Raw genomic sequence first — 20,430 nt, forward strand, 5'->3', positions numbered from 1 at the left:
AATGATACGTTAGATGTGCGGAACCAAAAGTACATGTAGGAACTATTATAATGATTTGAAGTTAGGCATACGCTTAGTATCCTTTTTTGTTGAAGAATTGGTTTATACATGTATTATGAAATTAATATTGTACAACTGGTAAAACAATGGAGGGTCCAACATCGTTAATGTTCTGATTTGCCTCGGGGACTATATTTTTCGCGGTGTGCCTCGGGGACTATATTTTTCGCGGTGTGCCTCGGAGACTGTATTTTTTGCGGTGTGCCTCGGGGACTTTATTTTTCGCGTTGTGCCTCGGGGACTATATATTTCGCGGTGTGCCTCGGGGACTATATTTTTCGCAGTGTGCCTCGGGGACTATATTTTTCGTGGTGTGCCTCAGGGACTATATGGTTCGCAGTGTTCCCTCGGAGACTGTATTTTTCGCGGTGTGCCTCGGGGACTATATTTTTCGCGGTGTGCCTCGGGGACTATATTTTTCGCGATGTGCCTCGGTGACTATATGTTTCGCGGTGTGCCTCGGGGACTATATTTTTCGCGGTGATATTGTGTAACATGTCCCATCCTTAAACATCCTTATGGTAGTACATGTACAGTAATGAGGTGGGAGAAAACTAATAATTCCCCTCTTTAGGGATAAGACAGAAAAATATCAAACCCGGGATAAGATTATCAAAGATTCTTCGCATCCAACTAAACACTTCAGGATCTAACACATGTATCAAGAGTTGAATATTTTGTCTTAACTCAAAGCGGGGAATGTTTCTATTTTCTATATATATATTAATTAAGCAATAGTCAGTTGTTCAGAAGTCAATAGGGACGGACTCATATCACTGTCACTCAATTTTCACTACTAGGTAACAAAACATAGCTACAGTTACATTACACTATAATCTAGTACAAAACATCATGCATAGTCTAACATGTTTCTCTGTCATAAACAAATACAGTAAAACCTGTCCTAGCCGATCCCTGAGCGTTCAATACACTATTTAATAAAACAATGACAAGATTCCGTTTGTTATGGAAAATTTCAAATTAGACCGACGTATTACGGTATCTTGTCTGAAATAACCTATTCGTTGTGTCCCGCAGGGTGTCGGATTGGACAGGTTTCACCGAAGTTAAAAGTAATACTTCGTCAATTTTATTTTCAGTCTCCACCTCTGTATCGCTTTTCCTCCTTATAATGTCAATACAGAACTATGTGTTGCCTTTACAATAATGTCAGTATAACACAGTTTTACTGCACTTAGTCAAAGTAATTCTACAAATAAAAAACGATCTCATGATCACAGTTTACACAATTATACATGTACGTTAAATAGTCTCTATGGAGAAAATAACACAGAAAACGGTTAACATCTAGGAGGTATGTGTTACTCCCTACTTCATTCTTGCCCCCCCCCCCCCCCCCCTCCTCCTGTAATGTTTTACCTATATCCTCTATTCATAATTCTCTTACTCAACCACTCCACTGTTTAGCAGTGTAACCTACAAAAGGGCATCAATAATATCCCGATTCCAAACCACTGGGCCGTTTTTGTTTTATATATTGGAACATCCAAACTGACAGACAACACAGTGTGACACCAGGCTTCTAAGCTCCTTATCTGTAAAGCTTCTAAGGGTTAATTCTCATTACGATACATATTAATCTTTAATACTGTCATAATTATTAATTCGGAACTACGTTTTATAAGGGTAACATTGGTGCAGTGGGAGTTATCTCCCTTCCCACTATGTACACCAACATTGTAGGTCATACCTCTTTTTGTATTACGCGACGTAATAACAGCCTTTGTGATGTCAGAATAAAAGAACAACAAATGACATCAATCATGACATCACATTTAAGACAACAGCCATGACGTCAGCATGTCCAAGTTTAAACCTGATAGCCGTCCGATTATTTTTTACGGATATTTACACACAAAAGGGTTAATTAAAATTAAGAACCATATTACCTAAAACATGATAAAACCGATCATCTTTGAGTTAAAATAAAGTATAGAAATACTTTAAACGAGACTTAATATCCCTAATTTCACAAATGTTCCTAAATTAAGGAAAATATGCGGCTTTCCCCTTGTGAAAGTATATCTGATATAAATGGTAAATCCAAAGACATTTCTTATCTTCCGTAATACTTTCATAGGAGTAATAATTCAGGGATTTTCTTTAAGGAACGTTCATGAAACTTGGGCCTGAGACGAAGTAAATTTCCAAATATTGTTTAAATCACATATCTAAATGTATTGTAAATTCCTATTCTCCGATAAAATATAAATTTTAATATTCTTCTGGGTCAAAATCGTCCGCAGGGTCAAATATGTCGGACAAAGCCGAGTTCTGCTTTTGGATATCGAAAGCTGACGGCAGCTGTGGTGTTTTGAAAGGTTTCGTTTTGTACTCCGGTTCCTGGTCAGCCTCTGGACTGAGATTGGTGTGCCCTATGTCAAGGGTCGAAGCTGATTGAAGGTCGATATCGATGGAATTCGCCTTCCTCGTCAGTGTGCGGAAGTCTTCTTCACTCTCAAATCCATCTAACCAGTACGTGGTCATCTTACCTTTACCCTGGAATAGAACATAGGCGATGTATTTGTGACACGGAAAACAATACGTACTGACGTTGACCACAATACATGTATCTCGCTAAAATACTTTCTGAAGTAGACAACAAAAATTATTTAGGCGACTGATTCCATAGTTCTAACACGTCCATCGAGCAATTTCGCTACAAAACAAATGAAAACTCAATACCACCATCCCGCTGACAGCCTTCTGCACTGGTCTGACAGACGCTTTGAAATTATCTGTCTCGGTCATCAAAACGTTTGATTTACTCATTTGAGGGGTTTTTTCAAACGACTAGGTGACCGGGACATAATTTGAACAAAGTGAATGATCAGACTAGTACAGACATGTTCATGAATGTCAAAGGTTACCGGGCGCACAAGATGCACTCATGTATATATGAATATATATTACAGTTCAAGCGTTATAACGGTGTATTTATTACAAGTTTCACTGTTACAGTTCAAGCCTTATCAAGGCGTATCTGTAACAGGTCAAGCTCTTCAGTTACTGGGTCCTCCCTCGATGATTTAATTCTAAACCATTAGTTTTTTTCCCCTTCAAATAATTAAAACAATGTCTTAAGAACATCAAAATTAATACATTTTCGAAAAAGAGTAGCGTACGGACCTACAGGCTCCATTTTAAGAGGAAATAACATGTACCTTTAGTAAAGATAGTGATATAAATTTGTTCATTTGTTATTTAATTTCAAACGCATTTTGCGGATGATATACATAATCAATTTTTATCATATTGAATCAATTTCAATGTATTGTAAAACTGTTAAATAATTTTAAGATGTCCCGGTCAATTAAGCATGCTGTAAGAATTTATACGAATCTCAATTATTGGAAACATGAAATGATGTAGAAGCTTGATTATTTGTATCGTATTATTTGTATAGAGACAAATAAGATTACTCTCCATAGAAACAAGTAAACAAAATATACTATACAAAAGCTGACGTCAAACGAGTGAGGACCTACTTTGTACAAGAGTAAGTAAGCGAAGGTGAAGACGATTATGTACATTGTCACCATATATCTATTACCTTAATATCCATCTCCCCTCTCTCAGATATTTTGAATCTGTCATCTTCTTTCAGTAAGCCATTTGTCACGTTGCTAATATGTATCTTTAATGCTGCAGGAGAAGAGAAAACATTCTTTGTTATTTCAGACATTCAGATACTCGCTAATACACTCCCTTGCTACATATGTATTAAAAAACGAAACCGACATAATATTGAAATTAATAGTTGTTTTCAATCTACTGTGCTTAAACATAGTCGACACTACTGCTCTCCGCAGTGCAATACTCAATAAGATTAATATTTGTTATTCCATTTAGTAGATGACCTATGGCAGCTTGCGTAGTGATTTAGACAAAGTCGTATCTACATTTATATCATCACATTTACAGTTTCACGAAAACAAACGTCTTACATACATGTACGTTCCTTGATCTTTACATAAAACCTTAAGTCTTACCTATAAACGTCCTACAAACGGGCATTGACCAACGCATACAGACAAATGCCCAACACATGGTGCATTGACCTGACACGCAGATCATCTCCCAAGAACACGGACCATTACAATAGTAATATTGTTTTACATACCATGGTGGGTTCTTCATCTTCATCTATAAACCCCCTCCGTCAATATTGACGATTACGGAATTTAACATGGAAGTTGATGCAGATAATCGTCTTGCAATCAGCCAAAGACAATTATATGCAGAGGAACATCAAATAAACGGCATCTAGCCCTTACATTGAGACCAGCATACGTACCTTGACCATTAGACTCCATCCGAGATGCCGTATTGACTGTGTCCCCAAACAAACAGTACCGGGGCATAGTAAGTCCGACCACTCCCGCAACCACCGGGCCACTGTGTAGGCCTAATTTAAAAAGTAGCAGAGATTCAGTCAAATCTATCTGCATTTGAACACCACAAAACGTTCAGTTCCGACGTATAATTAATTTAAATCACCTCATAGACCCCTATATCTACGGATGATCAAATAAAACAAATTGTATACCTACTTTTAGATAATAAATTATGCCATACCTCTTCATGAAAGTGTCGAATCATTGTCCACTTGCAGAAATAGTTAACAGTGCAGGCCTAACCATATCAGAAATACATGTACATAACATGAACTACCTGGATAAACGAATTTTGTAAATATATACATGTACATTACAATGTATAAGCTTCAAATATATAGATTTTACTTCCAATTGAACTGTATTTACTCTATTACTCAAAGAGAATGATTAGTGTTGTCACTCTTGTCATTTGGGCCTATCAAGATCAGTTCAACCTTATTATAGTCGATAAAATTTCACAACAGAACCAATTTATTGGCTATTTCCATCGAACTCAGCATTACTCAATATGAGCTTCCTTATTTCGCGTCTCAATTGATTATACAGGTGGATTGTTTACGAAATTGGCCGTACCCATTTACTTATTGCTGTATTTTTTAACAGTATCAACGGTTTTATATGCACTTTCCCGTGTAGTTCTTATACACAAATTAGACATAAAATTTGCGTTTCTTCTACCATTGATATTACGTTATTAGACTACCAAATGGTTCAGTAAAGGTTTACTTTGGCCTTCTTGATCGTCTTCTAATTCTAAATTCATTCTTTTGTTTTATTTTTAACTTCGTTTTCTCAGTATTCCAAAGAAAAACCTATGATTTCTTTGCATCTATCCAATAAAATGTCTATTCACTTAAATGTCCATTTCGTTGTGTTGTTTGGCAAAACATAAGGTTAACTTTCGACAGGCCTCATGCAATACAAAAGGTGTTTCATGATAAACCCCGTAATTTGTTCCGGTACTAGTATTACTCTGACGCGATACGTACCGATACGGATTTCTAGCTGTGCGGTAGGTTTGTGTGGAATCTTGAAGTGTCGCACTACGTTCAAGAGTGCAATCGACACAGATGCCATCTCTGTCACGTGCTTATTGCCATTCTTCTCCGGAAGACCACTAACAATCATATATGCATCGCCGATGGTTTCTACCTGTTAAACACACTTCATGAATTAAGACAGAAATATTATACAAGATATAAACAATATTCAAGATTTGGAAAGTAATTTCAACGTGTGAAGACTATATCCTATATTGATAAAATTACAAACAGAAGGGCGACACCAGCTAGGGTGTTTCGACCTGGAATAAAAGCATTTTTCAATACTGTAGTTCATTATCATATTTAAACATGACATAAATTCAGAATAAATATTTTAACTACTACAGTAATAAGCTGAGCTATCCATACCTAGATACATGTATACCCTGCCGTCTATCAAATTACTCACTTTTAAGCATAATTCAAGTTCATGTTTAAGTACAGATCTCCAATTGATGAAACCTTCGCTGAACTTTCTAGTGTTATGTGACATTCCTACATACAACCATAGCATATTTTCATCTGTATTCTGTTCCGCGGATTAATATCACCTACTATAAGTTGAGCGTACGTACCTTGTAGACGTCAAAATGCTTTATCGTGTCATCGAATACTGTGTAGAGGGCATTTAGTAGGCCCACAATCTGTTGGAGAAAACTAAATATTATTAATATTGTATAAATAGAGTGTCATCGGCAGATCAAGAACGGCTGACCCGGAACGGCAGACCCGGAACGGCTGACCAACAACGGCTGACTTAGACAGGCCGACCCGGAAAGGCAGACTAAGAACGACCGACCCTGAACGTCTGACCAAGAGCGGTCGACCAAGAACGGCTGACCAAGAGCGGCCGATTCGGAACGGCAGACCAAGAACGACTGACAAGAACGGATGACCAAGAGCGGCCGACCAAGACTGGCTAGACCAATAACGACCTACCTAGAAAGGCACACCAAGATACTGTGACTCCTTGTGTTTAAAAGGCTCATACTTAGTTGAAGAAAAGGATAGTAAAATACTGTTTATTACCTGATCAGACAAGACGGCATAGTCAAATACAACAATATGTGTAGTTTTTAGAAGACTATTAACATAATCCTAATCTGTAAAAGGCAAAAAATAGTCGTCAAATTATAGAGGTTTAAGGAGATGCCTACAATTTGACAGAAATAAATCACCGCAATCAATGTGCATAGAGTAAATGAGGTCCACAGTGTGTTTGAGGTAACCTCTTTTGCATTATTTAAAGCGCGATTATTAGGAGAATTAGAGGGCCTACTATCTACTGATTGTCACATACTATGCATGTATATATTGAGTTAAAGGCGTCCAAAATCTGTCAGAGAAATATAAAAGGATATATACAATAGAGGAATCTTTCAATTGGTGGACGAAAATTGGTGATTGCGTCAAACATTCAATTAATTTCCACAAATCTAAAAATAACCGTCAAATAGTTAGAGATTTTTTGAAGTCTAATAATATATTTGCGGTAAAAAAAAATGATTACTAGTATCAAATAATATTTCGATTTTTTATTTTTATTTGGTCTCAGACTAATTGATACAAAATAAGGCGATGGTAAAGTACTGTGATCAGAGTGTTAATGAGGATCAATAATTGATAGGCAATAATCTGATTAAGAGCAGAGAGGCCCAACATTCGTTGGAGAATAAGCAGGCGTCTTTCAAGAATGGTTTCATCGGTCTACAAGGCACCACTTACCTGTAGCGGTGTACTTGCAGCTGCAATTGAGGTAAAACCGACGATATCTGAGAAATAGATTGTAACCATCTCAAAAGCCTCGGCCTGTACTGGCATTCCTATCCTCAATTGCTCTGCTATCTTCCTAAAACGCCAGATAAAATTAAATTAAATTTAGGAATTTTAAATCGATGTTGTGAAGGCGAGCCTTAAAACAGCGATGATTTTAGTTACTAGAAATTATTTAAAGTCATTGGAAGTTTTGCACGTCATGTATTTTGATATTTACTGTCTTGACCTGTATTCATGAAACCATACTGGTGCTCATTCTAAGATTATGCAATTAAGTTCAGCGAGAAATTATTCACTTTCATAATTTAGAGGAACATGATAATAGGTCGAATACCATTTTTAATATTCTACTTTCGGGACATGATTTCAGCGTTGGTTTGAACACAGAATCCATGCTTGAGTATATCATATTCCAATGACAAAATAATGAAATGTTTAGATTTCCGTTACCGTCAGTTACCTTGGTAACATTCTGTAGAGGAGGGACTCTGTCTTGCGTTTTTCCTCCTCCAGCTGAGCCGTCCGCTCGTCTACCAGGTCCTCTAGCTGGTTAGAATATTTCTCCATCATAGTAATCATGTTCTCGATCACGTTAGCTTTCCTGGTCGGGGATTAAAACAGAATTAGAAACTGGATCACGGTATTATATATATAGAATAGATCACTAACTTAAATAATCTGTTTACTTAGGACTTTCTGATCTGTAGGGGTTGATTCTGTCCTAGGTGACCTTTTAGTGATGAACTTTTAATTTGTGATAAGAGGTTTTAATCTTGTTGCACAATAAAACAGTTTATAACGATGATCCACTTGAAGAGATCGATCTTGTTAAGGCGTGGTGTACAATTTAAGAGGTGGATTCACTTGTAACGGCTGATATTCCCTGTTGAAGATTAAGAGTACTGTTTTAGCATTAGACTTACTTGTACAGGTCAACCATGTTGATCACTGGGTACAAGTTTCTTTAGCCGTGGTGGACTGCGTGTTGGGGGCATACCGATGGACTTATTTGTACGGGTTTATTATGTTGAGAATATACTGGTGAACTTATGCATACCGGTAGACTTATTTGTACGGGTTTATTATGTTGAGAATATACTGGTGAACTTATGTATACCGGTAGACTAATTAGTACGGGTTTATTATGTTGAGAATATACTGGTGAACTTATTTATACCGGTAGACTTATTAGTACGGGTTTATTATGTTGAGAATATACTGGTGAACTTATTGGTACAAGTATATTATGTTGAGAATATACCGCTGGACTTATTGGTACAAGTTTATTATGCTGAGAATATACCAGTGGACTTACTTGTAGGGATTAATCTTGTTGAGAATATACCAGTGGACTTACTTGTAGGGATTAATCTTGTTGAGAATATACCAGTGGACTTAATCTTGTTGAGAATATACCAGTGGACTTACTTGTAGGGATTAATCTTGTTGAGAATATACCAGTGGACTTACTTGTAGGGATTAATCTTGTTGAGAACTTTTAGTACAGTTTTGGCTGTTGGCCGGAATGACGAGTCCTCGTTCCAGCAGCGCTCCACTAATCTCTGTATGCCTCCGATCTGTTTAGCTGCCGGGAAGCTGTCGCTGAGCGCAGAAAATTTCGGGCGACAGAGCAAACCATCCTTCGGAATCAGGACATTCCGGATTATCTCTGCAAAATTAAATTCATAAGTGATTGAAAATAGAATATTAGAACATCCGTTTCCTTTTTAACATACCTCATGTGTTACTTGTAAGCGACTCTTGGAACGTACCGGAGGTTGCGAAAAGTTCTCCAAAATGTCCTAAAAGGTACGGTTTTGATTTGAACGACTGACGTGAATGTATCCATTTATCTATTCATTTTAATGTGGATTCTTTGAACATATTTCATACTATTTATTTAAAAAAAAAAAGGTTACTCAGGTCTTCTTTAGTTTAACGTTATTCAGTTTTAATATCCTTTATTCGATTTGATTCAAACGAATATTAAACAAATACAATTCTGCTGGTTTTGTCTAAATTTCACTGTCTAAAACACGTCAAACGTAACGGTTATTTTACTTGTGTCAAAAAGCTTGGAACTGTCCTTAAATGTCACACACAAAAGAAAGTTATAAGATAACATTCAAACCAATCCATTATACGTCGTTGTGACGTCATCTTGTAACATTTAAGATACACCATCACTCGTGTGTAGTTTTCGAAATCCCCTCTGTAAAAGACAACCAATTTGTCTGTGGTGACACATTTCAAGGGTAAGTTGTACCGAACAGTTTAGTTTCAATATACATTACAGTGTACAGTACACCTCGTTTTATTTGACACCTCACCTACTTCCAACGTTTCCAAGACGACATTTTCTTTTTTCAAAGCATTGGCTATAAGGGTATATCTCAATATCTTACTAAACCGCTTTATAACGCCAGACTTGTATACTGACTAAGTGGTGACACTTTACCATTGTTTAACTGTATCAGACATGTGCCTACCTTCTGCTGTTAAATCCATGGTTTGGTATGGCGGTTCCCTGGTCACTATCTCCATAGCGACGACCCCAAAGCTGTAAATGTCTCCAGCTGGTGACCCAACCCTCATCCGTTTAGTTAATGCTTTCTTAAGGAATTCAGGGGCGGTCCAAAATAATGCTGCAAGTACAATAGTGCATGGGGTAAACTGATCAGAAAACATTTATCAATGAATACCAGTAGCATGCGGCGGCCACTCCAACAGTCTTACAAGGGTTATACATGTACATTATTTTAATTATTTTAGTTTTATCTCGATGTTTTTTCTAGTTTTTAGACTTGACAACCACACTAATTAGTCAAATGATGACGGAATGTTTTTTTGTTTTTGTTTTTTTCTTAAAAAAGTAACTAATAACGATTAATCTACATATCAAATTGCTTGTTTTTCTTTAGAACGGAATTCTATTAAATGACCACGGTAGTACGTGCCTACCTCTGTAACGGTGCTCCTCCGACTCATTCGGGTCTAATTCAGCACCATTCATCAGATAGCGGGGTCCGAAATCGGTAAGTTTACAAGTCCATCTGCTGTCCACCACACACGTGGAGCTCTGTAGCCCTCCGTGGAACCTGAGCTCAGACCGATGAATGTACTCGAGTCCCTGGGACATAACATTAAACGATATTTTGTATGAATAATTAAACTTTAAAAAAAATCTAATCTCGATTGTTTGCGAGATACACCAGTGCCGTACGATGTCTATGTATGTATCGATACTGGACAAAAATACTTTGAAAACAAAAAAACAATTTGAAGAGAAAACACCAGAAACAAATAGTTTTGAAAGTTTTGCGAATAATCTACAAGATGTTTCAGACACACAGAAAAAATGGCATTTGCATACCGCGTGTGTGAATTTATAAACCATCATGGTCGTTGCATCGCAGTTTTGAAAATGAAGAATGGTGACAACTCACCTTACAAATATCTACAGCCAGTGACAGTTTAAACATAACTCACCTTACAAATATCTATAGCCAATGACAATTTAAACATGGTGTCTAATTTGATGTCGTCATTATCCAGGATCTCCTGTAAGCAGAGTAACTCCATGTTAAGTAAATAATTCTAACGACAACTGAATATCGAACCCCGCTCATCCGGGTTCTACTAATGCACCGACATTTATAGTAGATATTCTAGATAATGTTGAGATTCATCAGGGATATATTTCATAAAATGTCATAAGCTACCACCGACTTAAGTCAATGAGGGAATTCCCTGTTTTGATTACAATATGGGTGCCTTCTATTTGATGGCATTGTTACAGTATTTTGACCCAATCCCCCTCCATATTCGTACGCGGTCATATAGGTCAGCCAATAATAATTACATAAATTAACAGTAGATACATTCAGGTTTAAACAAGGTACGAGATGATGTTATGATTTGTGAGAGAGTATATCAAGATACTGTACTTTATCTCTATTCAGATAACTTCATTTATCTGAAATTTGAAAATGTCGCTCTATCTAACCATGATGTTGGAAACAACACTGATGATTAAATATTTAAATACTTTTTAACAATGTCTTCATCGTCGATTTATTTCGGACTTCCTTCCTAACCTTTGTATCGGTGTCTTCACTGTATCAGCAGTGAGTCGCAGCTCGTTTATTCGACTATGTTTACATATATTCTGCTATGTTTCTGTAAGTGTCCAAAACTTTATTATGTAGGATAAGAATGTACTGGGATGTTCCAGTGAAGCTTGTGAGGTGACATGGTTGTTACTAAGTAATGACTGAAAAAACTAAAAATCCACATTGCGGTTCCGCGCCATCCCTCTATATGTAAATGATGAATTTTGGTTCTGTTATGTTGCCGACAAATCGCTGTTAGAATTTAGATTTGCACTGCATTTAGGTTTTGTTTATTGTCTCTTGATCCAGATGTTCCGAAAGGAAATTAACGGAAATTAAAGACACAGAAATGCACACAGCTGTGCCAAAATGTTGTTTATAGATCATATCTGTAAATATGTTGTTTTCGGTACAAATTTTAGCAAATTTGTGACGTGTTGGATCTGATAACTGTAAAAGGAAACATTTTTTGTAAGCAAAATATTACTTTATTACCTGGAGGCTGCCTTTTGCGCAGTATTCCCATAAAACGCAGATGTGACCAGGATCAGTACAGACCCCCCGCAGTGTTGTCACGTTGTTATGTTTCAGATCCAGTAGCTGAAGAAAAACATATACTATCGTTCATTTTAATGAGAGAAATTCGTTTGAATGTTTTAACAATCATTTCAATACAGTATTTTCTTTAAAAAAGGCAGGAAAATAGTTTTCTTGCCTTTTTCAAAGAAAATAATTCATTTTGTAACATCGGTATTATTACTTGTGAATGTACATATAGAACACGCTTCTTTTCAAAATCAATCGCATAAGGACGGTTATGGTGTAGGAATTGTTTGAGATACAATGTAGTATTATAATTAGACGGTAAACTAACGCAGTATGTCGACCACTTCAAAAAGCTACAAGATGCCGTCGCAATAGGGTTTCACGTGATGGAAATATTTGTTTTTTAAGAGACATCGGAGTTTTCAAATCGTTACAGCATTACCCTGTTATATTCACATTCCATACCATTTTCATTTCTTTCAGCAATGTCCTGTCTGTGGTTGCGATCTTTTTCTTCCGAATGTGTTTGACTGCCACAACGGATCGTTTGAACCTGGCAATGGCCACGGAACTGTGCTCCTGCTTTTGTATGGCCTCGGAGAATGAGTCGGTAAGAGTTGTCTGCCCATACGTGTATTCGGTTTGTCTATCAGTCCCCAAACTTTTTGTACTCTTGTTTAAGCGATTAGAGAAATTCTGAAATGTTAAAGGAATATCAGTTTCCATGCGGCTGAGGTATTCATTAAAGAGTACAATGCACGTATGTCCAAACAAATCCCCCGTCTGTAACGACCGCCTGTCCACAGCTGCAGCGTGACGTATAACGAATTCCTTAAACATGTTTTCTATTCATAATAATACACTTTCTGCAACGAACACCTGTCTATAAAGACTGAGGTTGCTCTCTCCCGTGGACTGTATAGACAGGTCACACTGTCCCTACTCTGTAACAAACACACTTTATATCCGAATCATCGTCAAGAACCTAAATTTGTAAAAGAAAATAATCGATAGTAAAATTCATTTTTTATGCTATGCTACATTTATTATCTTACGTGCTAATTTCTTCATTCATTCGCCGTCACCTTCAGTTGGTCACACTTTGCTTAATGAAGGAAGGAAAAGCAGTAAGTTGTACATTATTGCGGTTATACATGTACACTGAGTTTCGGATTCAGCATAGAATAGTTTATGAACACACGAACACAAAGAAACCATTTGTGACTGAAATTGTACATGGTCTACTACAAAACTAAGACTTTACATTGTTGAAGTGATATTACATTTACAGTGATTAACTATAGTACCTACCGTTAACGAACGATTCCTTTTACCGGCCTCAAAATCCAGAGCGTTGAAGGGGATTTTCCAACCCATATTGTTAATTTCTCTCTCGCGTCGCCAGAACCTGGTCAATAAATACAATAGCAAAACCGATAGTTTGTAGCATTATTTAATACCTGTAGTATAACTGTATTCAAGAAATTATAGAAATTACGACTGAACAACTTTCCGATCAGTTAACAGATCGGTATAATCAAAACTTAAATAAATGTAATCTTTCATTTATATGATGGTGACGTTGTTATAGTTCAAGCATAAAGCCATTTTATATCAAACATTGAAAAAGGATCAAGCTGCTTCGAAACCCGACTTTATTTTATCCACACTAGTACTGTCAACATCATTTAGTGTCCTATAATGTTATATATTTATATACATGTATATCACATATTACGTACCTGCGTACATGTACATGTACATGTATGTCTTACATATACCTGCATATACCTGCATAACTTACCTGAGTATCTGTATGTCTTACCGGTATAACTTACCTTAGTATATGTACGCCTTACCTGTATAACTTACCTAGTTACATGTATGTCTTACCTGTATAACTTACCTGGTTACATGTATGTCTTACCTGTATAACTTACCTAGTTACATGTATGTCTTACCTGTATAACTTACCTAGTTACATATATGTCTTACCTGTATAACTTACATGGGTACATACGTGTCTTACCTGTATAACTTACCTGGGTACATGTATGTTTCACATATATAACTTATTTGAGTACCCGTATGTCTCACCTGAAAATGAGTAGGAGTACAAAGAGTAATCCCACCATTCCGACAGAGAGGCCAACATACAGTCCGACTTGCGATGCTGAAAAGAGAGACAACTCTGATCAATATATGTTTGTACAACCTTCGGGAGGCAAATACCTGTAGCACAGTTCACTTCTTTAACTTTACAAAATAAATAACGTTTCTAAATGTGAGCATAAGAGAAATAAGCGAAAATCAATCAAACATGTCCTTTTGTGTTCGTTTTACAGTGTGAATGTATAGTACATGCCAATAGAGAAATTTGTTTCAATCATCATTAGCGGTTCTCCTGACCATTTCACCAATGCAAAGATTTCATCGATCTGATGAAACAGTTATAACATAAAGTAAGACAACACGCACGTTTCTATAAACTTATAATAATACATTACGCTGCACCTACTTCATTACCATTACCTGAAAAATACATTTCGTTAAACTATGAAAGCAATTTAAGCCCTCGTGATGTAGCACGTGCTTTATTGATCATGGTAGAAGAAAGTCTTATCGTTTTGCTTCATACACATTTGTATCATGGAGAATGTCTCTGCTTAAAACACTCGAATGGCTAATAAACTATTGTTGGTTGTCTAAATAGAAAGAGGTATGGCGGAAAACTGCCCGTATTTCCCTAAGTCGGCATTTATGAAAACGGGGGAAAAAAATCAGGAGTAAAACATTTCGTGTAGCAAAAATGCATACAAAAGATACAAAACCAATTGAATATGAATTTTTAAACTGCTGAGAAATTAGGTATTGCTAATACATGTATGATACTGCAAATATAGCCATATACACTATATCTATGAAAGTGATGGGGTTTCCCGGAGTTAAAAAAATACGTTCAACACTTTCCCATCCGAGGACCAACTTTTGAATAAACTTTTTGTGACCGTGATGTAATATGCAAAAACAAATCGTATTACGGAAAAGTGGTCCTCCTTTGGGAAAGTGCTCAAAATAATGAAAAATAGGGGTGATCAAGTTTCTCTCAACTGCGACCGGTGTTTCTCGGGTTAAATAAGTTCGTAATTGCCAATATCTATATGTTATATGTAGCCGAATGTGTAACGCAGTTTACTTGCGACTAGAAAATAAACGGTGCAGGTTCGAATCCTCCTTCAGTTATTTTTTTTTTTAAATATTTAGGCATGCTACCTGTATAAAAATACCTGAGGACGCGTCATAACAGTGCACGATTGGATGTGCGCACTAGCGTAACATAGCTTTGGGGAAATAGGCATAGCAACCCGCCATATCTCTTTATTGATTAACTTGAATCTTTTTCAATATTCATGTAACGAATTGAATACTGGTAAATCTCTTTTCAATGCAATAAAAAACCGTGTATGAAATGGAAGGGGCTGAATCCCTTCTATTCTCCCCCAAACCGCTACACGCTAGACCCTCCCTATACACACAAAGCTGGTGCACATCATAACCCCTATAATTACACTCACGCCTCCCGCTTTACACTCCATACTTCCTTACTCGTTTGTTTGTCCCTCTCTTCATCTCCATTCAAACAAAACCATCCCTCTCCACACTAGACTGCTCAGTTTGCATTTCCCTGTAGGTATCATAAAGGGCTCTAATTGCCGGAGGAATACATAAAAGACACATTCACAATTTAAATCTTTGGAAACAGCTGATCTGTTGTACAAAATTGCAGCAAATTTAAGACCACGTGAAGTATCATTACGTTTCAAGTGTTGCGAACTTCAACACCTTTCTTCTGGTTTGATTTTAGATAGATAAATCATGTGTATTCAGTGATTATTTATATATTGGCAGTATATACATGATTGACATACAAAGGCAACATGTCATATTATCATGTCTGTTATATGTTACAAGGTGTCTGATCACATGACCTGGAGATAAAACAATGTGTCTCCTTGCACACGTGCCTCCGCAGTAGCGTGTGCAGAAATATCGCCCTTTGGAGAAGTGACACGTGCCCATTTTTGGAATTTCGAACGTTCATTAGCTCTTTTGCTAATATACTACATGTACCAATGTATGTAGAATGGTGTTTTAGTACCTAAATGTCATGTGTACAGCCTTTCGCAGATATGGTGTCTATTGTTTCTAGGGTTATCAGATAACAAGGATTTAATTATTAATGTGTTTATCTAATGGTATCGGTACCATTTTACATGTGACTGATTAGCTACTCTAACGGCGGAACAATGATTCCCATTTAAATATAAAAATTCACGAACTGTCGGCCAGCGTGGACTAACTTCACCGCAATATCACACGGACGAACGGTATGTCTACACAGGGAAAATGTTACACATGCTAAGAAATGTATCCTCATGATTGTTTAACATGTAACAGACATAACACAAGTAGTACTGTACCAGTAGTCCTCATCGACAGTCACTAAACACGCCTATACTAGATACAAATGTACATTATTGGAAACGCGCCGCGGATTCAAAGAAGATCGATTTTCACGGAAAATGTCCCACAGAGAGAGAGCTGAGCATTTGTTTCCCGATATTGTCACTGACAAACTATCCCCATTCATAAATACAACAATTTTCAACATGTGACACACATGAATAAGATAAGCAAGATGACGTGATGTGCAATACAACACACTTTCGTGGGTTTACCTTATCTGTCCGTGTCGCCTTTCCTGTTAGCGCTCGTGTACGTTTCAAGTTTACCTGTCGCCTGTCCTGTTAGCGCTCGTGTACGTTTTTACCTGTCGCCTGTCCCATTGGTACCTGTATTAATTTTTACCTGTGGGAGTCGGCGGCTGACTTGTTATACGGAGATGATCGATACAGTCCTATAGACAATTTTGCAGTAATCGATTTCCGTATATGAAGTCACAAGCTCTAGGGTTGACAACTCTCATTAATATTCAAACAAACAAATCCAGCACATTCGTATTTAAAATTATGTGTTTATTATACACGTGTATGTGGGTGAGTGTGAGTTAAGTAAATAGAGGACATGTGTGGATATGTAGGCATCGAACGTATCCCAGACCGGCGCCCGCAGGATCGTGCACGTGACAACCCTCAGAGGGACATAGCGATCTTATGACGGTACATTTGTACATGAATCTCTTTAGAACCAACTCTGTAGCAAGCCCGTACCATAGTTTTCCTGTTTTCGCTAACCTGTTCTACAAATGTAGCTTAATATAGTCTGTTCTAGCAAACTTGTCATTTAGTTGATCTGTTTTAGCTAACCCGTACTAGCTAACCTGTTCTACAAATGTAGCTTAATATAGTCTGTTCTAGCAAACTTGTCATTTAGCTGATCTGTTTTAGCTAACCCGCCCTAGCTAACCTGTTCTAAAATATGTAGCTTAATGTAGTCTGTTCTAGCAAACTTGTCATTTAGCTGATCTGTTTTAGCTAACCCGTACTAGCTAACCTGTTCTACATATGTATATATATGTAGCTTACTCATCCTAGTTACATATGTAATGTAACCTGTTCTAGCAAACTTGTCATTTAGCTTATCTGGTTTAGCTAACCCGTCCTAGCTAACCTGTTCTAACCAGTAAATAGTCCGAGCAAAACGTCCAAACTGCATCGGAACATGTCATAGCAACCCCATGCTATACAGCTAAAGAGTGCTAGCTACATTTTTGTAACATGGCGTCCCTACATGTGGCTAACTCGTCCTACACTGAAGCAACAAATGAACACATAACTTAAGTCACAATCACAGTACCATGGCCAATAGCAGACAGGTTATAAAACTGCTAACTGGAGTAAGCGAGATCCGTTATCATAAACAGGTTTGCTTTTTAAGCCGCTCTTGGCGAAAGCCGAGCGTCTTATTAATTCTGTTCAGAGAACGAAATGACGGACCCACTACCGTTCGGAGTGCGTGCGCATAATTCAGTCTTGCATGCTTCCGCTATATAGTTTCGTTATATATCGTAAATAGAAAGTAGAATCTCTGACACTCACCTGTAGGTTACATAAAGTCTTCTGATACTCTTCTACAAATAATAATCCATACTTTAAATAATTGCTGAAAACAAAATGTTCAACTCCGGTGCATTCTACGAGTGCACAGGTGCACAGGTGCTCGGATTCCAGAACCCGAGCACCTTCGGTGTTGTGGTGGTGAAATTCGTGCACTAGGTTTGAGCGTTTAAGAAACTCGGATTGCGGTCTGAGGAGTGTTACGCGTGTGAAACACATATGATTCGAGAAAGCACATGTGAAGACTGTCAAGCATTGACGCTGTCTGTAGAAGGAAGAAGTAAATATATATACTTATAACCCTTATGAGTGATGAAGTATAACCTCTATTTTGATGTTTGAAACGGGAACCTAATTTGACATATCGTGCTAAGGTTGATAACGGTAATGGCTCGGAGACGAGACGATATGTGAACTGTGTATGTATCAAACATTTCTGCAACACAGCATGGTATTCTGGTGTATTGATTTATGAAAGTGTAACAATTTAAGAAAATGACACAACAGCCGCTGCTGTTTGACAAGAATTCGCGCCGTGTCAAAATATTATCCAATCCGGTGTAAGGGAAATAACTCTTACGTTGGTAAAGTCGCATTGAGAAATATAATTCAAATATATTCCAAGAACATTTGTGAGATTTTGAAGCTACATATATTAATAGTTATTATTAATATGAATAAAAAATAAATAAAAATATAAGGAGTACAATGTCTCTTTTCTCATACATGTTTTCCCGCTACTGTTAATTATCCTTCATTTCACAAGCACAAAATGCACCTATTCTTTATTATCCATTCACCGATTGCCACGTATATGCTCATGCCACATCATTGGAGGATGCTAATTAATGAAAATTACAACAATGCGTCACACTTAAAGAGGGTGAAAAAAGAGGAGAGGGAGAAATGTTTTAAGGCATCATTTAAGAGGCGATTGATTTTGAAAAATCCCAAAGGCAACATCATCTGATTTTCAAATGAAGAATAAGTAAAAGACTGGTTGTTTTTTCTACAAGACGTATACATATGAATGTTTTTTCTTTCCTGCATACATGTACATGTATCTAAATTAGAGTTTCGTCCAATAGGGACTGTTTTCTAATAATGTTTATGCTAAGATGATAGACATATTTTTTGTAATAATGTTAAGTTATATAGCTCGTCGAAATTGAATGTAGTCAGAAACTCACGTCGGCTTCTCGCTCTACAGAATCGAATTGATTGTGAGTTCGTAATACTGTACCGGGTCATCCTCTATTAGAGTAACCTCCCCTTGTTACCACCCTGAAATTTGGCGTGGCAACCATATCATAGGTGGGGATCGAGCTGATACATGGTTAGATAGGTTGTCGTCTTGGTTAACAGGGTTGGAAACATGTACATGTCTGATACTTCTCGTAGCACTATAAAAATCAACCTAAATTCGTTCCCCAATTTTCTTAATATGTATAATTTGTAGGCAGGGGAGACAACTTTAGTTAATATGTGTTTGTATTAGGCTTTTAGCTGCTTTTTGGTAATGTCAATTTGTGGTAGTGGTTCCTAAGAGAAGGGGTTCATACGGTTCAGGAGTTCAGGAACCTCCTAACATAAGTCTGCCAATTTTCCAAAACAATAATAATAAATTTGGGGAAATCCTGCAACGAAACACCACTTAATTACCTATACCCCTTGATCACTCTCTGGGTGTATGCGCCTCTTTAACAGTTGTTTTTTAACTATTGGCTAAGTGATGTCATCAATTGTATGTCTCATTAACTACAAACCTGTCTCCTCGATACACAGTTCCCCGTGGAAACCACAGACCGGGACGTCGGGTGGTATGTACTCCTGGTTAGTCCGCCCGTCGCCCCACCGGAAAATACCTACGAGCGAATCCTAGAAATAACAGCGAAATATTACGCAGCTGAAAGCTAAACGTAATTACATGAGGCAAAGCATACATAGTTCAACATGTATAACTACACGTACATCCGCCCTTACACCAACGGCCACCTTTATCCTAGTTATATAAAATACAAACTTTATTTACTTCACCACAATACTGAAACAATAGTATTCATTCTTGTTGGCCAGGATATTAGTGCGCTATCCACTGCACCACCCGACCACCGATTATGCAAATTCATCGTGTACCCGATGACACCGACTTTAAAATAAAATGTCAAGTATTCATTTGTTGCTCGAGTTTCCCTGCCATATTACTTTCATTAGGAGAAAATCATTTAGAAAGAAGTATTGCGCCTGAGTTCCAAGTGACAAGCAGAAAATCACATCGGCGTGTTACTCTTTACTGATCATGATATCGATCTGTCATGTTGTAATAGCCTTTCCGTCAGAAAATGATATTCTTTGTTTCCCTTTGCCCTTGTGAAACTTGTTTCCTCTCGGGGGG

At 37.3% G+C, this 20,430-nt stretch overlaps 1 protein-coding gene across 2 annotated transcripts in view; it reads right to left on the reverse strand.

Annotated features, from left to right (window-relative positions):
* Window positions 1–1,445: 1,445 nt before the first annotated feature.
* Window positions 1,446–20,430, reverse strand: part of LOC110450123 (atrial natriuretic peptide receptor 1-like) — a 37,305-nt gene continuing 18,320 nt past the window's right edge. For both annotated transcript variants that reach the window (XM_021497394.1, XM_021497395.1), the window contains 16 exons: window positions 19,802–19,913; window positions 14,056–14,131; window positions 13,270–13,366; window positions 12,424–12,654; window positions 11,908–12,012; window positions 10,790–10,861; window positions 10,262–10,430; window positions 9,790–9,945; window positions 8,771–8,969; window positions 7,761–7,901; window positions 7,250–7,373; window positions 6,100–6,168; window positions 5,471–5,633; window positions 4,379–4,489; window positions 3,635–3,726; window positions 1,446–2,580 (listed from right to left, as the gene is read on the reverse strand). In XM_021497394.1, the coding sequence (XP_021353069.1) occupies window positions 2,296–2,580; window positions 3,635–3,726; window positions 4,379–4,489; window positions 5,471–5,633; window positions 6,100–6,168; window positions 7,250–7,373; window positions 7,761–7,901; window positions 8,771–8,969; window positions 9,790–9,945; window positions 10,262–10,430; window positions 10,790–10,861; window positions 11,908–12,012; window positions 12,424–12,654; window positions 13,270–13,366; window positions 14,056–14,131; window positions 19,802–19,913 (2,202 nt within the window). In that variant the 3' untranslated portion in view covers window positions 1,446–2,295. The remainder of the gene's footprint in view (window positions 2,581–3,634; window positions 3,727–4,378; window positions 4,490–5,470; window positions 5,634–6,099; window positions 6,169–7,249; window positions 7,374–7,760; window positions 7,902–8,770; window positions 8,970–9,789; window positions 9,946–10,261; window positions 10,431–10,789; window positions 10,862–11,907; window positions 12,013–12,423; window positions 12,655–13,269; window positions 13,367–14,055; window positions 14,132–19,801; window positions 19,914–20,430) is intronic.

This window comes from Mizuhopecten yessoensis, unplaced genomic scaffold, assembly GCF_002113885.1.
Source record: "Mizuhopecten yessoensis strain PY_sf001 unplaced genomic scaffold, ASM211388v2 scaffold4999.3, whole genome shotgun sequence".
Taxonomy (NCBI): Eukaryota; Metazoa; Mollusca; class Bivalvia; order Pectinida; family Pectinidae; genus Mizuhopecten; species Mizuhopecten yessoensis.